General features: G+C 40.0%; 2 protein-coding genes across 13 annotated transcripts in view; both read left to right on the top strand.

Annotated features, from left to right (window-relative positions):
• The window catches only part of ptprjb.2 (protein tyrosine phosphatase receptor type Jb, tandem duplicate 2), a 41,057-nt gene extending 37,109 nt beyond the window's left edge, over window positions 1-3,948 (top strand). For all 6 annotated transcript variants that reach the window (XM_081711811.1, XM_081711810.1, XM_081711809.1 and 3 more), the window contains 5 exons: window positions 682-816; window positions 1,097-1,213; window positions 1,379-1,539; window positions 1,795-1,930; window positions 2,079-3,948. In XM_081711811.1, the coding sequence (XP_081567937.1) occupies window positions 682-816; window positions 1,097-1,213; window positions 1,379-1,539; window positions 1,795-1,930; window positions 2,079-2,198 (669 nt within the window). In that variant the 3' untranslated portion in view covers window positions 2,199-3,948. The remainder of the gene's footprint in view (window positions 1-681; window positions 817-1,096; window positions 1,214-1,378; window positions 1,540-1,794; window positions 1,931-2,078) is intronic.
• A 5,364-nt stretch (window positions 3,949-9,312) lies between these two features.
• osbpl5 (oxysterol binding protein-like 5) overlaps window positions 9,313-25,019 on the top strand; it is a 31,037-nt gene continuing 15,330 nt past the window's right edge. The window contains exons 1-5 of one of the 7 annotated variants that reach the window (XM_081711805.1): window positions 9,313-9,428; window positions 23,031-23,182; window positions 23,443-23,573; window positions 24,474-24,554; window positions 24,858-24,959. In XM_081711805.1, the coding sequence (XP_081567931.1) occupies window positions 23,047-23,182; window positions 23,443-23,573; window positions 24,474-24,554; window positions 24,858-24,959 (450 nt within the window). In that variant the 5' untranslated portion in view covers window positions 9,313-9,428; window positions 23,031-23,046. Of the gene's footprint in view, window positions 9,950-10,513; window positions 10,533-16,585; window positions 16,624-23,030; window positions 23,183-23,442; window positions 23,574-24,473; window positions 24,555-24,857; window positions 24,960-25,019 lie in introns of those variants that run through there. The other 6 variants (XM_081711804.1, XM_081711806.1, XM_081711808.1 and 3 more) reach the window with 6 other exon arrangements.

Genomic DNA, 25,019 nt, shown 5'->3' with positions numbered 1-25,019 from the left:
CACAAATGGTGGATTAACCGATAGTTAACTTTATTTTCTATACCAATGCTTACTTATGTTACTAATAAGGGCAGTAGAAGGTTGGTAAGTTTAATACCTAAGCAATATAAGTATCACTATCTAAGAATTACCTGAATCTAATTGAAAATGAATACTTATCTTATTCAACTATATTTCCACTTTTTTAAGTCTTACATTTTCATTTGCAAGTTAGAAGAACTTCTTTCAAATCCCAAAGATTATGATTCAGAGTTTTTCAACCCAAAGCAATTCAATTGGCACTCCTACACATTTTAAAGTAGCTAGTTTGCTGGCTCACTAATCTTAGCTAGGCTAGTTGTCAATTTCACTAACATCAATAGACATTATCTCAGAAGCCATATTCTACAGATCCATGACTGTGGTATATGTGATGCACTTGTCATATGTGATCAATGATATTATTATTATTTATTTTTTGATATATTCTTCTTTTCTTTTTGTAATTCTGAAATAATCTGAATTTCAGAATTCAACTGCCAGTGTTTTGTTTTCAAATGATGCTCAGGATTTGCCAGATGGTCTAAGTAGGGTGATAGCAGCATGAACAAAAAGAGTCCCATTGCCCTTCTGATTTATTAAATTATACTCCTGCATGTGTATCACTGTATATGTGGATATATGATTTGAATGTTTGTTCAGGGATACAACTCAAAGAAGGAGTACATAGCCGCTCAGGGGCCGCTTCCCGTCACTGTGAATGAGTTCTGGAGGATGATCTGGGAAAAGCATGTCCAAACCATGGTGATGCTGACAAGGTGCAATGAGCAAGGACGTGTGAGTTTGGTTTAGTGTTTAACGAGTGCTGTTTATCACAAAGGTGATGAAAAGCTGTTGATCCTAGATTGCTTGTTTATGATCTTCCCAGTAGCAGGCTGCTTTTATAAATACTTTTAAAATATGCTTTTAAAAATATGCTTTAAAAAATGCTTTTAAAAATACTTTTTAAAAGTATTGTTAGCAAGCTGAGCATAAAAGTATTTTAGTGGGCTAACCATAAATCTTACAGTTTGACTCTAACTTTGATTACATTTCATAATTAATAATAATTTTTTAGGTTAAATGTGAGAAATACTGGCCATCTGAGACCAAGCTGTACAATAACATTATTGTGACAACCACATCAGAAATTGCCCTGGAGGACTGGACAATAAGAGACTTTACCATTAAAAATGTAAGGCTATTTTTCTCTATCAGTAACATGTTTTTCTTTGTTTCTGTCATGTAGACAGCATTTAAACCAGACTCTTCTGTTCCACTCTCTTGTGGTCTTATGCTTCTAATCTTGTGCTACTCATTATTAGTAGCATGTCAGTCTTAAACCTGAGCACTGTCTTAGGTGAAGACAGCTGAGTCCCGTGAAGTGCGTCACTTCCACTTCACGGCCTGGCCTGATCATGGCGTGCCTGAGACCACAGAAGTGCTCATTAACTTCAGACATCTGGTGAGGGAGCACATGGACCACTACTCCTGCAATTCCCCCACAATTGTGCACTGCAGGTGAGTTTTAAACCTTTACCAAAACATTTCTTGAAGGAGATGCTAAGCGATTGGTATATACTGCAGCTGTCTGGAGTAGTCATGTAATTAACATAATTTTAAATATTGAAATATTGTTTTAGGACTGTGTGGTTCTAGCTAGCTTCTTTAAAGGTCCTTTCAGAATCAGTAAGAATACTCATTTAAGTGCCTACCACAAACTAAAAAACCTTTTAAGTTTTTAATCATATTTACTCTTTTCTAAATCTTCAATAGTGCTGGTGTGGGCAGGACTGGGACTTTTATTGCCCTTGATCACCTGATCTTCCAGATTGAGAGGGAAAGCATAGTAGACATTTATGGGATTGTCCATAACATGCGCATGCACCGACCACTTATGGTGCAGACAGAGGTATGAGGCACAATAGATCAAATGAACAAATGTATATGCAATATAGGATTAATAGATATGCTTACACACATCTCTTTTTCCAGATTTTGCTGAATGCTGATCATAAACAGTAAGCTACTTTTCAAATTGTGCTATTATCCATTCACAGGACCAGTACGTGTTCCTGAATCAGTGTGCTGTGGATATCATCAAATCCAGAATGGGGACCAATGTGGACCTAATTTATCAAAATGCAACTGCGTTCCATGTCTATGGGAACATCCGCTAAAGATGGAATTGAGTGACATACACCTTAGGATCACAATATTAGGGAAATCAGGAATTTTGTAAAATCCGTGGGAGCCGTTTTGTTGGCCAAATGGGTGTCACAAGAGTCTGACTGACATAAGTGGATATTTTAATAATAATATGCCATAAGTGCCAGTTTTACATATTTGTGGTGTTTAGCAGAAAATGTGCTTCCTGTAAAACTTTTACATGCATTAGGCATTTTGATCTCAAACTGTAAGCCACTGATATGCAAATATGTTGCATTTTAGAATGAAACTACTCTCAGGCTTTACTCTTCATGAGATTTCCATTTTCTAAAATGATGAGAAAATGAACTAATAAGACATAGAAACATTTGTATATTTTATATACTTGGTTTGAAAAACCATGGTAAGATGTGAATATTTTATATATAATATTTATAAAGTTATGTTTTAGACTTTTTTAAAGTTAGGTTTTAGACTTTAATGCTTTAGCACATTTTAATGTAATTTAAATGTCTTATTTGTGAACAATTTGTATTGCTTTTTAGCACAGTGGTTACAATGGACCACATATTCCTTAATTTGAAAATATATTTTCCACAACATTTGTGATACTGGGTCCATATAACCTTGTAGTTGAATTTATGAGTTAAAATATAACATGTATGTTATATGCTTTTCTTTCTTACTATAAATATGTGACAGAAAGCTACAGCAGAATTGTATTTTCAAAAGGGAAATATGGCATTAGGGATCTGTAGTTTCATCTAAAACAATTTCAAAACAATGTTATATGCTCTACATATGATGTGGATGCCGTTTACTTGATTGGCTAGGTTTGCGGAAAAAGGTATTATCCCCCGCAATCTTAATCTAATATGGACAAAGTGAACTGTGGGTGTCTCTCACACACAAAGTAAAAAATGTGGAATTCAGAGTAATCATACCATCTTATGTTACATAAGAGGTTGAATATGTATGCTGTTAGACATTATAGCAGAACTACAAACGAATGTGTTTGACTAGATTGCGCATACTGGCATTCTGTAGCAAGACTGCTGCTTTTGAAGTTAATACAGTAAAACGGTAAGTCAAATGCTTTTACACTGTGGGGAAGATGACCTACCAGCTTAACATCCACATAGGTACAGGACCTACATTATTGTTTTATATAGTTGTCAGCCTTAAAGAACTGACTTCAAAATGTAAGTGTTTTTCAATCGCTGACGTATATACAACCTTGACTGCATTTGAGCTGTGGGGTCACCCTTCATTCTCTATCAATTGGCCGATCATCTTACTGTAAACCCTTTAGTATGTATTAAATTGTACATGCACTTACTGTATTTTAATGCTGTGAAGAGGTTAATTGTTTCATTTTGAAAGTGAATCTTCTATAGTGATGCGCAGCACAGCTCGGTCTTCTCTGCTAATATAGGATCAAACGTGCATGCCTGATAATTCAACAAGACTTGTCATTTAGGTACTGGAAATGTAGACAAATTAAATATCTATATTTTATATGTAGATTTTTACTTGGCACTAAAATGTTTGTGCACTTTTTCAGTGCACAGCTAATGCGTCTATACTGTCTGATCTTATTAACACTGTCAATACCGTTAAGATTTGGACAACTTTGTGCAATACTTTGCTATTAAATTAACATAAAAATGTTAGGACAGTTATCCTGTATCATTATGTAACTGTTCATTTATAGTGTGTCATTTCAAACCTCGTTTAATTAAACTATAGATTTTTAAATGATTTTTCCCCTGGCAGTATGGCTAATGGAATCTCTTTTTTTTTCAGTAATCTGCCATCAGAACATTCAAGAATACACTTTTGTAGCAATATGCATTTTTATTATCATAGGAATATTGAGGTTATGTTAGGGGCCAGTTTTGTATTATTCTTAGCTTGTTTACTTCTCTGTTGAACAGTTTGGAAATAATTGTTTGTGGGAGAAACTTGTTTTATATGCTGAAATTGGATTTAAACATTTTGATTGCTGATTATTGATATCTATAGTACAAAAAGCTTCTCATTACCCTTTTTGTTGTGATTTACAAAGTGGTGAAATATAGTGTGGCATAGTGAGCCAAGTCAAATCCAGTTTTTATTGTCATATGCATTTGATACAAAGTTAACTTATAATCAAATGCTTGCAGCACAATAGCATACTCACAGGCAAATAAGGTGCTGACAACATAGAAACAAATAGAATTTAAAAATGGGGAGGTGGAGAGGGTTATTGCACTTTACAATATGTATATCTTAGAAAGACACATTTAGGTATAAATATAAATATGAGGGAACAGTAAACATATTAATTATACAACTGCTGTTTCTAATATGTATGTAGGTACATGATAACTTAGTGGATCAGCTTTAAATGAATACTAAGCAACAGTGATAATGCGTGGAGTGTATTGAATGATCTGTAACATGATGGATGACTTTGTAATGAAGAAAAGGATCAATAACAGTATGGGGTAGTGTGAGAGACAGACAGCCATCAGTCAACGTGTACCGTTGGCCTGGGGAAACTGTCCCTAAGGTGGGTGGTATGAATTGAGATGCTTCCATACCATCAACCAGATGGAAGAGGTGCAGAGCATGGGCTGGATGCGAGGTGTCCATAGTGATAGACAATGTCTTGCTCCTTGTGGTGTATGTAAGTTGCAGTGAGGGAAGATTGCTGCAGATGATCTTGGATGCCGTTGTGAAGGTTCTCTATCAGACTCTGAGCTTGTGTGTGGCCGTGTTGCCGTACTTTGATGTATCCAGACATTACCCTTTCTACTGTGCAACGGTGAAAGTTCACCTATGTGGAAGTGTCCATCTCAAAGGTCTTTAGCTTCCTTAAATGTACAAATATTGTGTTTTTCTGGGAATGCTGCTGATGTATTGAAACAAGAATAGGGAGTATGTCAGTTGAACATCCAGAAATGTGAAGCTATTGATAATTTCCATTTCCACAGGAGAGGCACTGGTGTTGACAGAAGAATGATTCACATTGTGCTTACTGAAGTCCACTATAAGCTCTTTTGTCTTATTGACATTTACAGTCAGACTGTTATTGTGGCACCTGTCACACCTTCTGCTGGAACACTCATTCTCCCTAAAGTGTTTCCTTATATAAGCTCTCTTGTGTCTGTGTATTTTTGTCTTGTTCGCCTGCCTTACATTTCGGAGCCCTGGTTTATTGTTGTTATTGTTATTCTGGATTACTGGATACTTTGATTGTCTTTGGATTACTCTCTTGACTGTTCCCATTGGATTTGTTTGCCCTGTGTCTGTGTTGGATTTAACTCTGCCTGTTTAGGACTAAGTTTTGGATTGCCTCTATTAAACTGAATTCGTTTTACTCCATTTGACTCCATCTCTGTTCACAAAGCCTGACAGCACAGGGAAGGCATGGCAAGAATATCCTTACAGTAAGCAGATTCCTAATTGTCCTTTATGAGTTTGATCACTTGATCTCTGTGGTATCATCTGCAAACTTTATGATTTGGGTGTTATTAGATTTGGCAACACAGTGGTATGGGAGGGGCAAAGGCAGAGGGATGATGGAGAAGGCAGCATTCCGGTGGGGTTCCTGGGTCCCGTACTCAGATTTAATGTTCCCAATCCTTACTGTGTGTGTGTGTGTGTATACTGTGTGTGTGTCTATATATATACAGACACTTTTTCCTGAAATGTCCTGTTTCTCTGGAAACCTTGTGTACTTCATTACAATTTTGAACCTCTCAATATGTCAAAAAAAAATCCCCACTCACCCTCCTCTGGGAGGTCTTTTGTTCCTTCAAACTTGGGTTCTCTACCAGAGGCCTGGGAGCTTGAGAGTCCTGTGTAGTATCTTACCTGTTCCCAGTAATGCACTTATTTGGATTGAGATCTCAGATGTTGTTCCTGGGATCTGCTGGAGCCATTCTTGCAGTTTGGGGGCCACAGCCTCTAGTTCTCTGATTACTATGGGAAACCACCATTACGTTCAACTTCCACATCTTTTCTAGCTCTTCTCTCAAGTATTTCTCGAGCTTTTCATGTTCCTTGTTCCTGATGTTGCTATCACTCAGGATTGCTACATCTATCACTATGGTCCTCTTCTGCTGTTTATCCATCACTGCTAAGTCTAGTTGGTTTTGTCCATCTGTATCTGGAAGTCCCACAGGATCTTTTCCACCACCTTCGGGTGTTTAACCCACTTTGACCTTGGAACCTCCAGCCTGTACTCAGCATTGTTGTTTCTGTATACTATGCCAGCCACTTGGTTATGGCATACCATGTATTCTTTGCCTGTTAGAATCTTGCATCCTGCTGTTAAGTATTGGATCGTCTCAGGATGTTATGTACTGGATAGTCTAAGCCTGCATCTGTGGTCCTGCCTGGTGTGATAGATCCCAGGCTCTGACCTCGTAACCAGAGCTTGGTCCTGTACTTCTATGAATAGTGCCTCTGTGTTTCAGTCCAGCCCTTTCCAGCCATTGGTAGGATTTTTCCATTCACTAAGCACTTCATCACTTGGGGCCATTATCCTGGTGTACTTCTGGATCTTGGTTGTTTCATCCTGGATAGTGGTGCTGACACTCACTAGCCCTCAGCCCCCCTCCTTTCACTTAATGCACAGTCTCAGAGTGCTGGATTTGGGATGAAACCATCTGGAAATTGTGAAGAGTTTCCTTGTCTTGATGTCAGTGGCTTCTATCTCCTCCTCTGGCCTGCTTATTATGCCAGTAAGGTATCTGATGACTGGTAGAGCGTAGGTGTTGTTAGCCCAGTTGTTCTTCTCATTCTGCTGACTTCTCAGGATTGGCCTCAGTCTTTGTAGGTATTTGGCTGTAGCTGCTTTCCTTGTGGCCTCCTCATAATTCCCATTTGCCCTTAGGATTTCAAAGTTATATATATATATATATATATATATATATATATATATATATATATATATATATATATATATATATATATATATATATATATATATAATGCAAATTGGATTTAAGTGTCATAAAAATTAAATTTTTTGTTTTTCAATTAAACTCATGGATGGTATTGTGTCTCGGGGCTCTTAGGGTCACTGAAATCAATCTCAGACACCTGTGATAATTTGTTTGCCAGATGAGCCCAATTAAAGGAAAACTACTTAAGAAGGATGTTCCACATTATTAAGTAGGCCACAAGTTTCAAGCAATATGGGAAAGTAAAAGGTTCTCTCTGCTGTCTTGTCTCTGCCTTGGACAAGGTATGAAAACATTAGATATTTAATGAAAAATTAAGCGTGATCCTCTTATTGTGAAGAGATTTGTGGCTGATTCAGAGCACAGACGGGTTCGTGCAGATAAAGGCATAATGAGTAAGGTTTCTGCCAGACAAATTCATCAGATTAAGAGAGCAGCTGCTAACATGCCATTACAAAGTAGCAAACAGGTATTTGAAGCTGGTGGCCCCTCTGGAGTCCCACAAACTTCATGGTGTAGGATCCTCCAGAGGCTTGCAATTGTGCATAAACCTACTATTCGGCCACCCCTAACCAGTGCTCACAAGCAGAAATGGTTGCAGTGGGCCCAGACATACAAGATTCATTTTCAAACAGTCTTGTTTACTGATGAGTGCCGTACAACCCTGGATGGTCCACACTGATGGAGTAGTGGACGGTTGGTGGATGGCCACCATGTCCCAACAAGGCTGCGACGTCAGCAAGGAGGTGGCAAAGTCATGTTTTGGGCCAGAATCATGGGGAGAGAGCTGGTAGGTTCCTTTAGGGTCCCTGAAGGTGTGAAAATGACCTCGGCAAAGTATATAGAGTTTATGACTGACCACTTTCTTCCATGGTACAAAAAGAACCATACCTTCCGTAGCAAAATCATCACCATCTCATGCTGCAAAGAATACCCCTGTGTCATTGGCTGCTATGGGCATAAAAGGAAAGAAACTCCTGGTATGGCCACCGTCCTCCCCTCACCTCAACTCTATTGAGAACTTTTGGAGTATCCTCAAGCAAAAGATCTATGAGGGTGAGAGGCAGTTCACAAAGCAGCAGCTCTGAGAGGCTATTCTGACATCCTGCAAAGAAATTCAAGCACAAATTCTCCAAAAACTCACAAGTTCAATGGATGCAAGAATTGTGAAGGCGATAACAAAGAAGTGGCCCTATGTTAACATGTAACTTTGCCTGTTAAGATGGGGTTTTTTTTAATTAAAATGGCTTTTTTTAAATTAAAATGGCTTAATGCTGCAAATTCAACAAATGACCATTTTCAGTTATTTATAACCTATAAAATGTTTTTGAAATTCTGTTGTGCATAATAATTTGGAACAGTGCATTTTGAGTCTTTATTTTTGAAAAAAATACTGTTATCATTGGGAGGTTTGTTCAATAAAATTATATTTATACTCTAACGGTTGATGACTTGAAAATTATAGGTACTGTCATTTGCATTGACCATTTAAGAAAATCAGAGAAAAATATAATTTGTATAATAATTATAATTTGGAATGCTGTGTGTGTGTGTGTGTGTGTGTGTGTGTGTGTGTGTGTGTGTGTATATTATATATATATTTATATAAAATACACACACCTGTATGTATGAGAGAGAGAAAGGTACACAAGGTTTCCAGATAAACAGGATGTTTCAGACAGAGAGAGGTCCTTCATCAGTTGTGCAATCAAAGTATCAAATCAAAAGAATTAGTTGGAGGAGGAACCAGAATCTCAAATCATTTATTGGCGAAGAACGTTTTGACATATATGGAATTTGACTTGGTGGAATTGATGCATGGCAATCAGAATAAAAACAGAATACAATAGGTAGAAAAATAGAAAACAGAACAGATATATAAAGGTATACAATGTATACATTAAAGGAATAGTGCAAGAAATATAATTTCTATATATATACACACACACACACACACACACACACACATACATTATATATATATATATATATATATATATATATATATTTATTTATTTATTTATTCCCCCCCCCAAGGAATTGTTTTTTACTAAACTCAAGCTAAGGGTAAGTAATATGCTAATATGAAAAGCCACGTCCCCACCGACGCCAGTGAATCCAGTTCCGAACTCCTGTCCGTGTTTATTACGTGGCTATTTGGAACGTTCCTAACTCCAATGGAATTTCCTGCCGTCTCTCGTGAGCCAGTGCGTGCAGGGGCAGCTGGATGTCTTAATGGACCGCTATCTCATTTCATTACGCGGCAGCTCCCTAGATTGTGAAAACGTAAGAAGAGTACAGCTTACTTGGTTTTCATGATCTCGTCTTTAAGTGATTTTGTTTATTCAACTCTGAGTTAGGCATTAAGGAAGAACGTCGTTGTCTGCGTTACTTTTTGGGGGAAACAACACATCACTATCTGTAGCTAGCTAGCCTCTCATGGGTTTAACCCTCCGGTAACGTTAGTTATGGTTAGAGACCCGCACCCAGCCACGTAATACGTCGTCTGTTGAAATAACACTTTTTGCATATCGTCTCATAAAAATCTCCTGTTGAGTCACCAGTTACTGATATAACCTAGCTACGATTGGCCGCCCCGGGTAGCTAGTTCCCTGTAGGATCACTAACGCTCACTAGCTAAGCTATCTTACACGAACCGACGCACAAAATTCACAAAAACGTGTGAAGTTCTGTCTGCCACGGCGTGATCTGGAGATGGAGTCGCTGGGATATAGCTGTCTCTAGCTAGCTTCCTCTCTGTTTGAAAGGGACCGAAGTAGCAACAGCAACACCGAACGAGAGAGAAGGTAATCTTTGGCCGTCGTGTCGTTTTAAAACGCTTAACCAGCTGACCTAGCTAACACGCTTCTCGGAGGGTAGGTCGGTTATAACGTAGCTAAACGGATACAATTCGTTTTAGTAGCGTTATGGATTACGGTTTGGGTGCATTTTCGGATACGGTTGTGCTGTTTCTTTGGTACTGACTGGTGCTTTTATCGTTTCTGTTGAACTGTTTGAGCTCATCTGAGTATAGAAGAATAGCTTGTTTTTTTAAACTTGTTAAATCTTAAATATAAGTTGGTCAGAAGGTCTAAAAATAATATCGTACTCTTCAGATACAGTTGTTAACCTAGATTGCTTAGAGTATAGCGGTCATGATTAGATCATTATTTGGACGTGTAGTTCAGTGTTAAATTGAGCCAGCAGCCACGTTGCTGATTCCTCGATTCTGCATTTTACTAGATGAAGGACTTGATCGGAAACGTATTGCAGTAGTGATTACATCTGTGTTTTGCAAGCAGATTGGATTATTTATGAGCGCCCGTTTATTACACGATGCATCCTCAGCACCTCTCCAAAAATAAAGCCATGATACCACAGTTTAACTGAGTAAGCTGCACATATCGATGGTTTTTTTTTTTTTTTTTTGGGAATGTGAAATCAGTCATAACAGAACACGTATCGTATTTCTATGATTGTGTAGCTACAGTCTTTGTTGCACATCACCTCTGTCTGTAATGTACTGTGCAGTCTTCACCTTCTCGGTTAGGAAATCTACCATGCCCCAATGACCTCAGTCAAAGTCATTTGGCTGTGGAAAGTAGGGGCGGCAAAAATGCTCTCGGTTGACTCTGGTAGGTGCGCCGGCGTATGGAAATGTTGATCTTAGGTAAATTTTAATCCTGTGATCCATGGTAGTCATAGCAACGATGACCCATAGAGTTAGATGTGATATTTTTAAGTGACATTTAGGATGTTTCACATTCTTCTTTTGAAAGCCCTTCACCACTTTGAGCATAGTGGGTGGCTGAATTCAGGTTAATTATATTCGGTTCCTTTTTTATGAAACCCAATAATTGTAACAGTGTCTAATGGCCAAAGACTCTTGGAGCTAAATTTTTGGATCTCATAATCTGGGGTTCCTGGTACCTTTGTACTGTGAGTTTGAAGGAAGAGGAGGAAAATAAATAAATTTAAAAAAAAATAAAAAAAAAATTATATATATATATATATATATATATATATATATATATATATATAGCTCGGGTTGATGAGTTTGATGTCACGATGTGACCTTGACTGGTGATGAAATGTTTGCCACCAAAATATCAAGCTCAGAGAACCCCATAACATCAATCTAATCATACTTATTAATTACTATACATTTGCATGGGTTGCTATAACCGTCTTTTGCACTGAAACTATGCAGGTCCTATGCATTAGGAATAGGGACATCTGAACTTGCTAGTTCAAGTCATCATTTTATATCAAGGTACAGAGTTAAATAGTGTTTACTGAGTCTTAAGGGGTGTGCTGCCACATCCTTTGCTAGAATAAGCCAGCTGTCATTTCTGAGTGCATCTCACCGCACATGAAATTGCTCATCCCTCACCTCATTAAACAAATCTGGACTAACGTGTTGCGTTAAGTCTACATTTGCCTTTCTAGTTTTAGACAGCATGTCTCCTGACCAGTCAGTGGTATTTTTGTGGAGTGTGCTGATTAGAAATTAATTAATTGCATCTGTTAATTGCAATTATTAATCAAGGTTGTAGTATTTGTCAAAAATACTTGTGCTTATTATTAATCCTCTTTTGCAGTTATCATGATGCCATATGTTGGCTGTAAATGTGGAGACTTCTCAGGGCATTTCTGCCTTTATTTTGAAACCTGGGAAAAATGAAAGTGTGTGGCCTGGTGTAGTAGATCTACTGCTAAACATAGGCAGCACTTTTTGTTTTGTGTTGCTTTTTTTTTTCTCAATTGTGTCCTAGTGTGCTATTGGATTAAAGCTAGTACATGGTTTCCTGAAGTATATCCACATGCTCTTCTCTTATTGGCGATCCTTTTGGACATTTATGAAGATTTACTATTCGTGGGCCCATTAGCATTGCTTCAAAGCAGAGCTAAAAGTGCTAAGCAGTGCTTTTGCTTCAGCATCCCACTTTTCATTGTTGCGTGATTTGTTTTGACTAAGAAGAAAAATAGATACACGTGAGTGCTTTTGAGCATATGTGTATACCTGCATGCATTTGTTCATTCACATACATATGTTCAAGAAAAACATCTTTCCCTGTTGATCATACACCGCTGAGAACATGCTGAAAACATACAGGCTATGTGTAGGTTCAATCATGAAAGGAAAATCAAATGGGGGCATGCAAGTGCCATGCTACTTTTTCCTATTGCCTTCAGAGTGTCTGAATCAAACTCAACGGGTGACAGTAGACTGCAGTTTAAAAGTCAAGGTTGTTGACTCTTAACGGTGGAGTAGTGTTCAGCCTTTGTGTGATTCTGATGATCTGATGCAGCAAGTCATTCTTCAGGGTGGACCACCTGAAGTTTCTCCTGATCTGGATGTAGGCCCGCAGCCTTGAGAGGCAGGAAACGCCCTGCCCTACTTTCCTGTCTCTCCTTCGAGGCTGCAGTGCAGACACAGGGCTCTCTGTGCTGCTGCGGTCACACGCGCCTGTATCACAAAGGAAACCCAGAACAGAAGAGGAGGAACTAATGCCCTTATCGCCTTAGTGAAGCCCTTGCGTTCAGTATTGAGAGCGTAAAGCCCAGTCCTAATTTTCAGTGAGGTTCGACTGAGTGGACAGTGAGCAGAGTAGAGGCGAGCTTGCTTTTTGTTCTTTGTTTGTTTGCGTTTTATTTCCCTTCAGTCTGATCCTGCTTTTGTTTGTTTTGCAAAACAAGCTAATACAATGCACCAGACTAGCATTTCACAATGTTCACAAAGATGTTCATAAAGTTGGAATGCACATGCATATCCTAGGTCAGGTTGGTCTAATAATACCACTACTAATAGTCATTTTCAGCATTTGGAGCAGCTACAGCATCCACACTTTTTTCCACATGCGGTTTTCCGCCATGACAAGTTTAAGGTGTAACTGGTATAAGCCTTAAGCACTCGCATGCTGTTTTATTGTGGCCAGTTAGGGTGTTGGTGGGTTTCCTCATAATGATGACACGTTGACATTCCATCCTGGAGTTAATGGTGTGCCCATCCATCATGAATGCCCTGCCAAAGGCAGCTTTGCCGTGCCTTTTTTCCTTCCTTGTGTGTGCTATGACCACTATAAACTGGGCACTTCGGGTGTCAAAAGATGGGTACCTCTTCTGAATCCCCCCCCCCCCAATTACTTGAGCTCTTAAATTTTTGTTTGGATTCCAAAATGCAGCAGCAGTCCTCCAAATGCAGCTACAGTTGACATGTTTTTTTATAGATGGAGTTAGCAAATTTCATTGAATTATTGTGAGATTTTCAGTGAAGGATAGCCTTGAAAAAGGCTTTTCAGTTAGGAACGCTACTATGTCTGTTTCACTTGTAACCACCATTTAATGTTGGCTGACTAAGGTTTTATGTACATAGGCAGCAACTTTTTTTATAAAAATTTCCGCAGCCCCTTGTTTAGAATGCTCACGTAATGAAAATCGTATTGGTCAGATTTACTGTCATTTTGGCAGTGGACTTGCATTACATAACCCTTCAAAATATCACCCGAAGGCACACGGAGGCATGTACACAGAAGCAAGTCCCTACAACCATACCAATAAGCAGTGCTGATTTTGTGTGTGTGTGTATATTTATATTTATATATATATATATATATATATATAAAAATATAAAATGCATATGAATGGGTTGTTTGTTTGTTTTTTTTTTAATTTTACTTTTTTACTTTTTCGTGTCCCCATCTCCTGTTGTGCTTCACTGAAGGGTTAGGCAGGCTGGACTGCACACTACTGTATTCCTGTTTGCTTCAAATAGCCAGTTTTTCTCCTCTGAAAGTACTTCGAGACTATATTTTGTGGACATTGTCATATATTGTTTGGGAGTCATGGTATGCAATATTTACAGTTTCATGTTTATAATTTCTACTGTGTTGTGTTCACACTATAGATTAAAGGATGTTACATGCCAAAAAGAAAATGGCAAAAATGTCTTAGATGCATGCAGTAAGATGTTGAATTTTGAAATTACTTTGTTGCGATCCTAAATTCTCACACGAAAAATGTACGCAAAATACAAAAAGCTTCCTTAGCTGGGTGATAATGTCAGAGGAGTTGGAATGGGTGGAATAAGCGTGTGGAGGCCTCCCACCTTGAAAGCAGGGCAGATGGAATTGACTTTAAAAGCCATTTCTGATGTTTGTGATGTAGAGCTGCCCTGAATCAGATATAGTTAAGTTGGCATTGATGAGGCTGCCGATACCCTGCTGAACCTACTGTCAACCAGTGCTCTGTAGCACACCTGGCAGAGCAGGTTGAGCAAGGTTACTGGTTCGATTTCTATGGTGCACACACACAGTGGCATACTGATTAAATATGGAAGTCGATCTGCATAATGGAGTTAGATTGTTTTGGTTTCAGCTATATGTGTATCGTTGCTATAGATGAGCATTAGTTCACCTCTACTCTGCCACATACTAAACAACATTCTCAGTGGGTTCCTGGGAGAATAGGAATTGGAGAGCTGTAATTAGTCCCTGTAGATGTGATGAGGTGCAAACACTCGGTGGTACCATTTAAAGGGGCCGAGGGTAGGCTAGTCTCCCAGTGTTTGTAAACAAATGGAACAATACAGTTCAGTAGTTTTCCATTATTCATTTGCCCCTTTTCATTTAAACCATTTCCTAACCTCTTCCCTGTCTCTCAGCGATTTGTCATGGATAAATTCATGTGAGGGGGTTGTTGGATTCTAACTTACTTGGATGTCTTCTTTTTATATGTGTGACTTGGTAATTTTTCAGTTTGATCAATTATAAAGAATTCTGTTTAATCAGTAATCAATAATAAAATAATATTTTCATAATCAAGCCCTGTTGTCTTTCAGGGAATATGATCTCAACACAAGGATGAGCACTGCAGTAGTAATATGATTATTTATAGTTCTGTTTGGTCTATCTCCTGGCCCTAACAGACTGTCTTTAGTAAGTGGCCCTTGATTAATGACAGCGTTCTCCCTGACCCAGCCACTTTCTGTTGATTTGCTGAGCCAATTTAAAACCGTCAACACGAGAGGAAAGATCCTTGACTTTCTTGCACTTCAGTGAAGTCTAGTAATCAAAGAGTCTGCTGGGAGCTGGACCTCAGAGTGGGCATTAACAGCAGGAATGCCCTCTTATGGCTGCCCACCCAACACTGCTCACATTGATCTCTTATTGGCCAATCCAGGGCTGTGTTAATTGGAAGGAGGTGCAGCTTCTTCCAGATTGTCGTTACCTTGACATCGAGCACACAGAGTATAAACAAATTAACAAAATCCTTTTGACCTTTTCAGGGGCACATGCCTCTAATGTTGGCAAGAAGTGCGTTTGTGCTCTTGCGTTTGTGCACGCGCTTACGTGAGTGTAGGCAGCAATAAAGACCTTGCCTTGGTGATATGTGGAGCTCAGGGAGGTTGGTGGTGCTTTGCAGCAGAAGCAAAGAGACTGTCTGCAAAAATCCAGCATTTTACCCCAGAGCTCTTGTGCCCTTTTCTCAGCTTTATCCTTGATTGTATTGTATAGTCTACCACTAAATATTAAACTTGTATTACATCTTGAGCGTACATTTTTTGTGCTCCTGTAGCTCACCTTAATTGATCTTGTGAATACTGCGATTGATCATGTTGCACTTGCTCATCTGGGGAGTCTATGACTGGTCCAGATAATGGCAGCAAAAAAAGTTGATAGGATATATGTTCAAGGGTTCGTTGTTGTTGCTTCCTTTTGCAGTATCAGTACATCAGGGAACTATATTGTTAAATACTGCGCAGCTTCATTCAAATGCATCTGTTTAAATCCTTCTTTTGTCATTTTGTGATTTATAATTTCAGACTTGTATAACAACATTTGACAAGCTGTATATCTGCTGCTGTCGAAGGCAAACAACTATTTGCTGACAACATATGTAGTTGTCAGTGAACATGACACCAAGCATGTCCTTGACCATCACTTAATCGTACCCGACTGGAGATTAGTCCCATAACCACCTTTTCTGCAGAAAGCCATACCACTGCCAACATTGTTCGTGTGCTATGTGATGGAAATATTTTGCTTGGTATATTTTTGGAAAGGACTGGGCTACATAATGGGGATTGAAGCAGGGTGGAGTGAATCCTTGAACAGGCGTGAGCTGATGAAAGACAAAGCAGTATCTCACTGTCACCGCAACACATGTTCTACACGCCATCAATGCTGCACTGAAACGTTGGTGCGTTTACTGATATTTTTTGTCTGGAGAAAATGACATGTTCATCTTATCTGTTTTCCCCATACTTAAGCCGTGCAGCGGAGCTCTTTTAGCTGCGTCGGATGGCCACATCTAACCAAAGCCATAAAAGATGGGACTCTTGGCAAGCTGGAGGTGAAACCTGAAACTAATGTGTGAAACCTGTTGTGCAATTGTACCTTTCTCAGCTCTGGATACCGTGTTGGATGTGGCATCACATCTGGTGATATTGGCAGTAGATGTCTCTTATAGGAAAAACAATGTAAGAAAATTGAATAATTTGCTGATTTGTCCACTCACTTTAAAGTATACACTGCCTGTGATTTATGCCCATGAACATCACATAATATCTATCTATTAAAGGACCACAGTACCATTTCAGGTAGCCATGCATACTTAATAGGTAGATGGTGGGCTACACAGCATATCGACAAGATATCCCCTACACTCCTCTTCCTAGCACCTAGCACTTTCTCTTTCTCTCTGCTAATCACCATGGCAATAACTGTCACTTCACTTCTTATTTAGGTTAGCTATAACCAAGCTGATGCGTTTGTGATGAGGAGTGGTGAGCTTTTAAAGACTTTGAAAGACACAGCCCAGTTCTGTTCTTACATCGTCTGAGTGGCACCAAATTCCCATCTGTCAAGAGTCTAAAGGAGTGGGCTGCCCAGAGGAGCTTGTTGGGCAGAGGTTCCTGTTACAGTCATTATGTGGGTTTAGTTTGAGCTTTTCCCCTTTCAGTTTCCCGATTTTTGTTTTCCCTCTTCTTTTTGCTTTGCTTCTCCAATGTTTCCAGTTAGGAAATGTCTTCACTAGACTTCATTGCTTATCATTTTTTCTACTGTCTCCTCTGCAAGCCTTCAATAAGAAATCATAAAATAAACAAAAAAGAAAAAGGCGTTGAGGTGTGTTTCCATCTAGTGGTACTTTGCCACTCCACTTTGGGGAATGGCTATCCAGGGTTTTGTTCTCACCAGAGTGTGGTTGTGTACATAATCTGCAGCTCTAAGGAGTGGCCCATTCAATTGCTAATCATTCACTATGCAAACATTTGCAGTCTCTTAAATTTTTTTTTTTTTTTTTTTTTTATTGCACATAGAGTAGTCTTCTTTGTAAGGATCTTGGCAAAGGGTCTAATGAGTTTATAATTGCTCCTGTTAAGTTTTTCTTTCCGTGAAATATGTGCATGTAGGTCATACAGAGAACAGGCTGTCAGATTTTTTAGGATCATATTAGCCCTCTGAGTTTTTTTGTTGTAGTGACTTTTAGGTTGGCTACATACGTTTTAACCTCCAAAGGTTTTATATTTTATGCCATTGTATGGATTCAACCAATAATTCATTTTCCACACAGAAAGACTGGTTTCATCTCAGTGCCTGCTCATGCGCTATACTATATAAACCTTTGCTCAAAAACAGTGTTGTCTGTAACGTAACCCATCAGTGATTTTTGAGTGTTTCACATGGTGATCTCTAGTCCGAATAAGAGTCTGAATCAGGTCACGTGAACGACAACAATTTATGACCATGTTGGTTGTATAAACCAACATGCATTCTCAATTGCAAAGAAAATTAACAGTGCCTGATGCACAATGTTACATTTATGCTGGAAAATGGCAGTAGGACAGTGGATGTGGCATGTGGAGAAACTAGAACCTTGTTACTGCTTAAAATGATCCAGAATTTAGTATAAAAAGTATTTATTAGCTATCAATCTAGCTGGCTATCCTAAATTTCTGTAAAAAAAAATTTTTAATTAATTATTTTTTTTGCCACCTATAGGCTAACGAGCTATTGCTTAGCTAGCGAGTGAGCATATTTGCTGTCCATACCAACAACCTTCCAGTATATGTTTTAAAATGTCTTGTAAAAGTTTCCATGGTTTGCCAGTGTCCTATATGTTGATGCTGCACGTAGCACCTGACTATGTCTATGACCTTTGTCTTTATACCCGAAGGTGAAAATTAAGGGCTTGTTCTGTACCCATGCTAAATTTAACATCTGCGTGAGACCTGCAAGACGACCCCTTCCCCCGTTAATTCACGAAGCAAAATAAATACTGTGCATGACCTTCTTGACACTGGTAGCCCAGATGATTTGCTTACTCAGGTTGCCATCACTGGTTCATGCTTCACCTGAACCGAATGAAAACAATGTGGTGTCTTTCTGCTTATGGTTGGCTGCATAATCCGTATTGAATTTATTTTTATAAAATGTCCATCTTAATTTCTGCAGAAATCTGTGTGATGGCTTGACGCTGGAAGACTCTCACCCAGCTTAATGAGGTGATAGCTTTGAGAGTAGTGCCAGAGGAGAAAGCAGGATGACTGAATAGGTGTTGCAGGATGCTATGCTGACACTCCACAGTGGCCAGATCAGATCATGCAGGGCTCGTTAGGAACGAGAGGAGAAGGTTTATGTTTTCACTTGCTTTTCTGAGAGAGTCCCCCCCCTGCCTCCACACACACACACACACACACACACACACACACACACACACACGTGGTACAGAAGCAGAATAAGCATAATGTTACCTGTGATCTGAGATGGGGAAGTGGGAGTTTCGTTGGTTTGGTTTTTCCTTAAGCCAAGTTCAGTGTGGTAATTCGAGTCAAAAGCCAAAACCTTTCAATCAATGGCCCCCAGACGTGGGAAGACAAATATAGCCATTCAGTTGGGAAAGGTCAGTAAAGGTCAGTGTCACAAGGGACTGTGCTTTTTGTTTTGTTTAGTTTTTTTCTCTCGTAGGCTCAGTCATGTTTAACATTTTTCTGCATGGACTCTTCCGGGTCGCATAAATCCAGGTTTTTCTTACATTCATTTCATAGCTCTTTCCATTTCTTTTGCTTTTCCCCCCCATGTAACATGCATTCCCATTTCTGAAGGGAGGGTTTATTTTTCACTGAAAAAAATAAATAAATTTGGCACTACTATCAAAACCAAATAAAGATGCAACATGCACGTTCATTTAATCTGCCCAAGGGAAAGAATAGCAGTTTAACTTGTCTTTGTTACATCTTAGCTTATTTGTTTATTACTTTGGCATTGTGATTGTACGTCACCTGCTGCAGAGTTCTGTAGGGTCGAAATGCACGTTGCCCTGTCACAGTGTAAATGGGCTTTGGTTTTGATCTTCAGCGTCGGTGGTGCCCATCAGAGAATCCCCTTTTTCACTTTCAACTGTTCCTAAACACCCGCTATTTTCACAGCAGTCCTTCCTGTCCTGGCCAAGGCTCTGGCAACCTTTTTCACTTTGCATTTCTTCTACGTACACAGAAAAGACGTTTGCATATGAAGAAGGGCACTAGAATAAAGAACTTGGAGAGCCAATAGCTTAGGTGCGTCATTGAGATATCTACACAAAACAGGCTGCAGGTGATTCTCTGAATATCAAGTGGTACAGCTTTCAGCTGTAAGATACATTTGTGTCTTCTACTTCACGATGAATAATGGTCCAATGTTCAGACTAGAATGCCTGCAGGAGAAGCTCTCAGGACATGACCAGGCATTTTCTTGTTTCTGCCTTAGCTTTGTGTGGTATTATTCTTATGGACTTTGGTTTCTCTTTGAAGGCTCTATGTTCTTGTTTTTCACCTATTCTTTGTCAGAGGGGAGAAAATTCATTAAGGCCCATACAAGACAGATTTGTTTGCTTACCCTGCCAGAGCCTGTAGTTAATGTCTCAGTTACAGGAAAATGGCCTAAAGCAGCAGTAATCACAAAAGACTTGAACATCCTGATGAAATGTCACCAGTTTGGATTTTTTAAAACATAGTTGCCTCACCCAACCCCCTTGGGCAGCAGCTTGTTTTTGTATTTGTTTGGCTTGCCTATGAAATTTGAAGTAATAATTAATACAACTCGTAACTGTTAGTTGTTAGCGCTGATCATCTACTCTTATGCTTCTAGGTGTTCATTTTCAAACCGGTCTTTGTTTTGGGTTGATCTTTCAGAATTAGGCCGTGTTTACTTGGTAGTGGCTGTGCACGTCAAGTGTAAATATGGGTTAAGCAGGCGTTTAAAAGCACGCACGCACACACACACACACACACACACACACACACACCTACCCACCTATTCCCACTGAACCTTTCCAGAATTGCGGGTCAAAGAAGCAGATTGGCATAATTACCATTACCATCCCAGCAAGGTTACAACTATTTTCAAAATGTGTCTCATATAAGAATGTGGTGGGTAACCATAAGGTGGACTGTCATTGGTTGGGCAAAGAGTGTGTTGAACAGGAAGCTATGATACCTGACTTGCCCCGTGCAAGAGACTCTGAATTCCGTAGTGGTTTCTAGTGACGGCCATAAAACATACACACACACACAGAAGACATCATAAGACTCTCAATTAATTATGAAAGAAGAAATTGATTTGTATCATATGAATATTCATTGACATTCTTCAATTCCAGGTCTTGATTGGTTTGTGTCTTTTGAATAGCTTCTGAGAGCTCTGTGCTTGGGGTTTAGTGTAGTGCGCTTGTTTATAGTGTCATTTAAAGGTCACTCTTCATAACTCATTGATTCTTTAACTGACTCTTTAACTGACCTTGCACCTCTTGGGATTTTCCACTTGGTTTTGGTTCAAACTGGACTTGGCCCATATGCCTCCATAGGCTTTTTTTGTGTGTGTTGTAGAAAGAGCTAAAATGGGTTTAGTAGAAAGTAAGTTTTAGGTTTCAGTGATGGGCTGAAAGATGGCAGCTGGCAGGGTCTGAGGCAGGAGGACTCTGCCTGCTGTGTTGAGGACAGGTAGGGGCAGAGTCTGCTTGGGCCAGTGAAATGTCACCACTCTCGTTGTTTTTCATGTCAATAGCATCCCCCCGCCAAGTCCATTTACAAAGACTACTTGTGGTATCTGTGTAGTGGAATGGTGGGGTTGGAGACCCAATTTGGTTGCTAAGAATGCTGGTAGACCATGACTGCTAATATCCTAGACTCTGGGCAGGGCTGGTCCATTATGCCAGCAACCGTGTTAATCTATGACTGTGCCTACAGGAGCTTGTTAATAAGATCTGTACACATGGACTTTTGTGTACTTTGTCTGTGTATTACAATTTGAATAAAGTAACTTTGCCTAGGAAATAGGCACAGGCACTATTTTAGGAACATCAAATTTGGTGCCTTTTCATTTTGGTTTGCCACATTTGGGCAAACGGGCCTGAGTGAGTTTTAGCTAGGAGTGACGGAGCATAGCGTTCTTTTTCTTACTTTGCACATTATTTGGACTCTGCTGAAACAGGCACCTGCAATAAATAAGCTTATGAAACACACTCGGCTCTATTATCTAGGCCAGCTCTTGTCATGGACACACACAGAGCATGGGCAGAAAAACCTCTTTATGTAATACCACTTTTCTATATATTTTTGCATTCGCTTAATGCGTGATGTTTAGTCTGGTTTGAGTGGGGGGGGGGGGTTTCCTGGTTTTTTTTTGACCCCCCCCTCCGCTGCCGCCCTGTGCAAAGCTATGTAATCTCCTTAACAGATGACCAGCCAGATGCTGAGCCAATCATATCTTTTGTAAACTGTTATTGGACCCGCCCTTGAGGTGTGTTGCCGAGCTGCGGTTGGTCTTGAGAGCTGCCGCTCGGCAGGCGTGCAACGAAAGCTAGCTGCAGTGCCGGAGAGGGAGGGAGAGAGAGGCGTTTTGTAACACTGCACCTGAATTACTTGGAGGCTCCCACACCCCACCTCAGAACCTCACTGCAGCAGCAGTGCTATTTTTAGCCCTCTTTCAAGAGCAGAAATTATGGTGGGAATAACCTGACTCATGCTCAGCTCTGTGTATCACATGAACTCATAAACACTTGCCTGCTATCGTAACGTGTGAAGGACACTACGGCCTCTGTCTTTGTTGGGCAAATGCAACACCCAGCAGAGTCACTGCTACATGTAGCAAAGACATGAGGATGCATCCAAAATGCATTTGCAGCTATTTTATTTGCAGACTCCACCCATCCATGCATGCTGTGGACACAAAGGGTTGGGAGAAATGGTGTGTTCTCTAATTAATGCCTCTTCATTCAAATCAGCCAAGCATACCTTGTAAGTGATTGAACAATTGTAGATCACGAAAAGCACACCTTTTGTCTTATGTTCGTTTGTAAAAATGCTAGGAAACGTTGTTGGGTCTACCCCCCCCCCCCCCCCATTAGGACCCAATGCGCATAGTGCAGATTTCAAAACATTTGAACTATCATAAAGAATGCCAGTTCTGTAACTGTTAGTAATAATCTGCCATTCAGTATTATAGTTATGAACAATTATTCTGACTTACTGTCATTTCTGCTCATTGTCCAGTGTGCAGTATATTAGCTTTTGGCATTGATGGAAGCACCAAACTGTATTGTGTGTAAGAACCACAAATCAGACTGTAAAAATCTAAATGATGCATTGCAGTTACTTTTGGTCTGCATTGTTTTTGTTTTTTGTTTTTAATATTATCCATTTGTGTTGCACAGTTGCCCTGTGGCCCAACTGACAGTAACAATTGTCCTCGCACACTTGCGTGGACATGTGCAGGAGAACACACACACCAGATATGGTGTCGGGCCACACCACACACTAGGACACTGTCTTACTGGACCACGTGAAGTGGCAGTTCTAGAAAGAGATTTGCCACATCTCTCTTTCTCTCTCTCTCTCTCTCCTTCCAGACTGGCCAGTGTGGGAATGAAGGAGGTGAATTTGTTCCATCGACGCTTCTCTCTCTGTCCCACGGCCACGTCCCCGCCCAAGATCGACCCGCGCACGCTCAGCCGTAACCTGTCCTACGGAGGGGACAATGAGCTGTACTCACTCAGTCCAGGTACCCATCACCGCTGGCCTCGTGCTCGCCGGCGGGCACGCCACACAGACATCCTGCCACCGCAGGGAAGCACCCCTTTCCCCCTTCCACACTGCCCCAGTCGGTCAGCCTGGTTGCGGAAGCGTTGCGGCTATTTCTCCTGACCGTTACAGCCGGCTCAGTAGAGCAGATCTCAGTAAATGTCACCCGTATAAATAATTCTCTTTACATAAACGTAGCCTCACCTTGTTCTGCGCCGCCCTGGTGGATACATGAAGCAGATGTGTTTGCGCGTGTGGGCGGATGCATGTGTGTACGTGCGTGCCCGTGTTCCACAGGGAATGAGTCGGAGAGTAACGGTGTTCCCGGGCAGACGGACGAGGTGAGCCCCGCCCAGTCTCCCAGCACCACCGTGAGTCACTGCCACACCTCAGCACAGCACAAGTTCTGCAGTACAAGCACTCTGGGTCTCGAGAACATGCCCTACTAGTCACTGCCTGCCTCGTTTACTTCCTTTTACTTCCTTGTGTGGTCATTTTGAAAGTATTTCTTTCATCAGTGTAGTCTTGACAGTTAGGCTTAATAGTAAGGCCAACGTTGGATTTCCTGTTGCAAACTAACATTTTTTTTTTTTCTTTTTAATCAGAAATTATCTTCGGTTGGTCTGCTAAGCAAATATTCCCTTAAAAGGAATCCTAATGCCTAATACTGTATATACATTACATACAAATCCAAAATATAGTACGCTTATACATGTCATATGCAAACGTGCAGAGTGAAAATGGGTTACAGCATTAAGGTTGTTGTTCTGGACACAGCTCCCAGCGTCCTCTAGTTATGAAGCTGGTTTTGGGCTAATTTTGGGAGGCAGCCATCTTCCTTGTCTCACATTCTGACCAACGCAGCTCACGGAGCAGAACTACTGCTATTGTGGCCACTCTGAAAGGAACGTTCTGTAGGTGCAGGATGGCTTCAGTTACAGGGTAACATGGAAAATGAATAGGGTGGTGAGTCTAAACTTAGAGCTAAGTGGCAGTGGTGTAATGATGTTGGCCTGTAGAAGAATCCTTTTTTGGTGGGGTGCATTATTAAAGAGTAAAACTTGTGTGAACATTAGTGCTTTTTGGTTTTGCCTGAAGTGATCCTAGATTTGGCTTGCTTGTCATTGATTTAATTTTTTTTGCTATCTGCCTCTCTTTCTCTCTTTGTTTCTGTCCATCTTTCTCTGTGTCTGTGTACCTGCCTCTCATTCTGTGTGCTCTCTCTCTCTCGGTATGTATCTGACACTTTTCTCTCTCTTCCTCTTGTTTAGTCGGAGTCAAAGATGTTCATAGGCCTGGAGAAAGAGAGTTCCTCACCCACTGAAAAGCTGGCAAGAAAGGAATCTCTAAAGGTCGAATGAACCCTTCCTTTACACAACATTCTTAAATAAAGTTTGAGCATGCTTGTATGTAATTGAGTTCTAAAAAATGAGACTTCAGATGTGACCTCTTGGCCTGTGTGAATATTTCAGAGCACCATGCATACATCTCTGGCACCACCTTGTGGTTTGATAATGAATGAATGAATCCATAGACATCCATAGCTACAATAATTAATTTATTGATTGATTTGATTTGTGTTTAATTCAAATCACTATGTACAATCCATTACCATAATGGCTTGAGTGATGTACAGTTTTCACTTTTGTCTTCAGGTACAGAAAATGAATTATCGTCAGGAAAAAAAGAGGGCGACCAAAGAGTTATTCAGCGCTCTTAAAGACCCCAGTGTGGTCATAATGTCTAACTGGTTAAAGGTACAATGTCACAGTTGTTAAAACACACACGTCATTTAAGTTCAAAATGTCAAAAATGAA

Source organism: Electrophorus electricus, chromosome 4 (assembly GCF_041902795.1).
Source record: "Electrophorus electricus isolate QZ-2024a chromosome 4, ASM4190279v1, whole genome shotgun sequence".
NCBI lineage: Eukaryota > Metazoa > Chordata > Actinopteri > Gymnotiformes > Gymnotidae > Electrophorus > Electrophorus electricus.
This window is presented reverse-complemented; position numbering and strand designations above follow the sequence as displayed.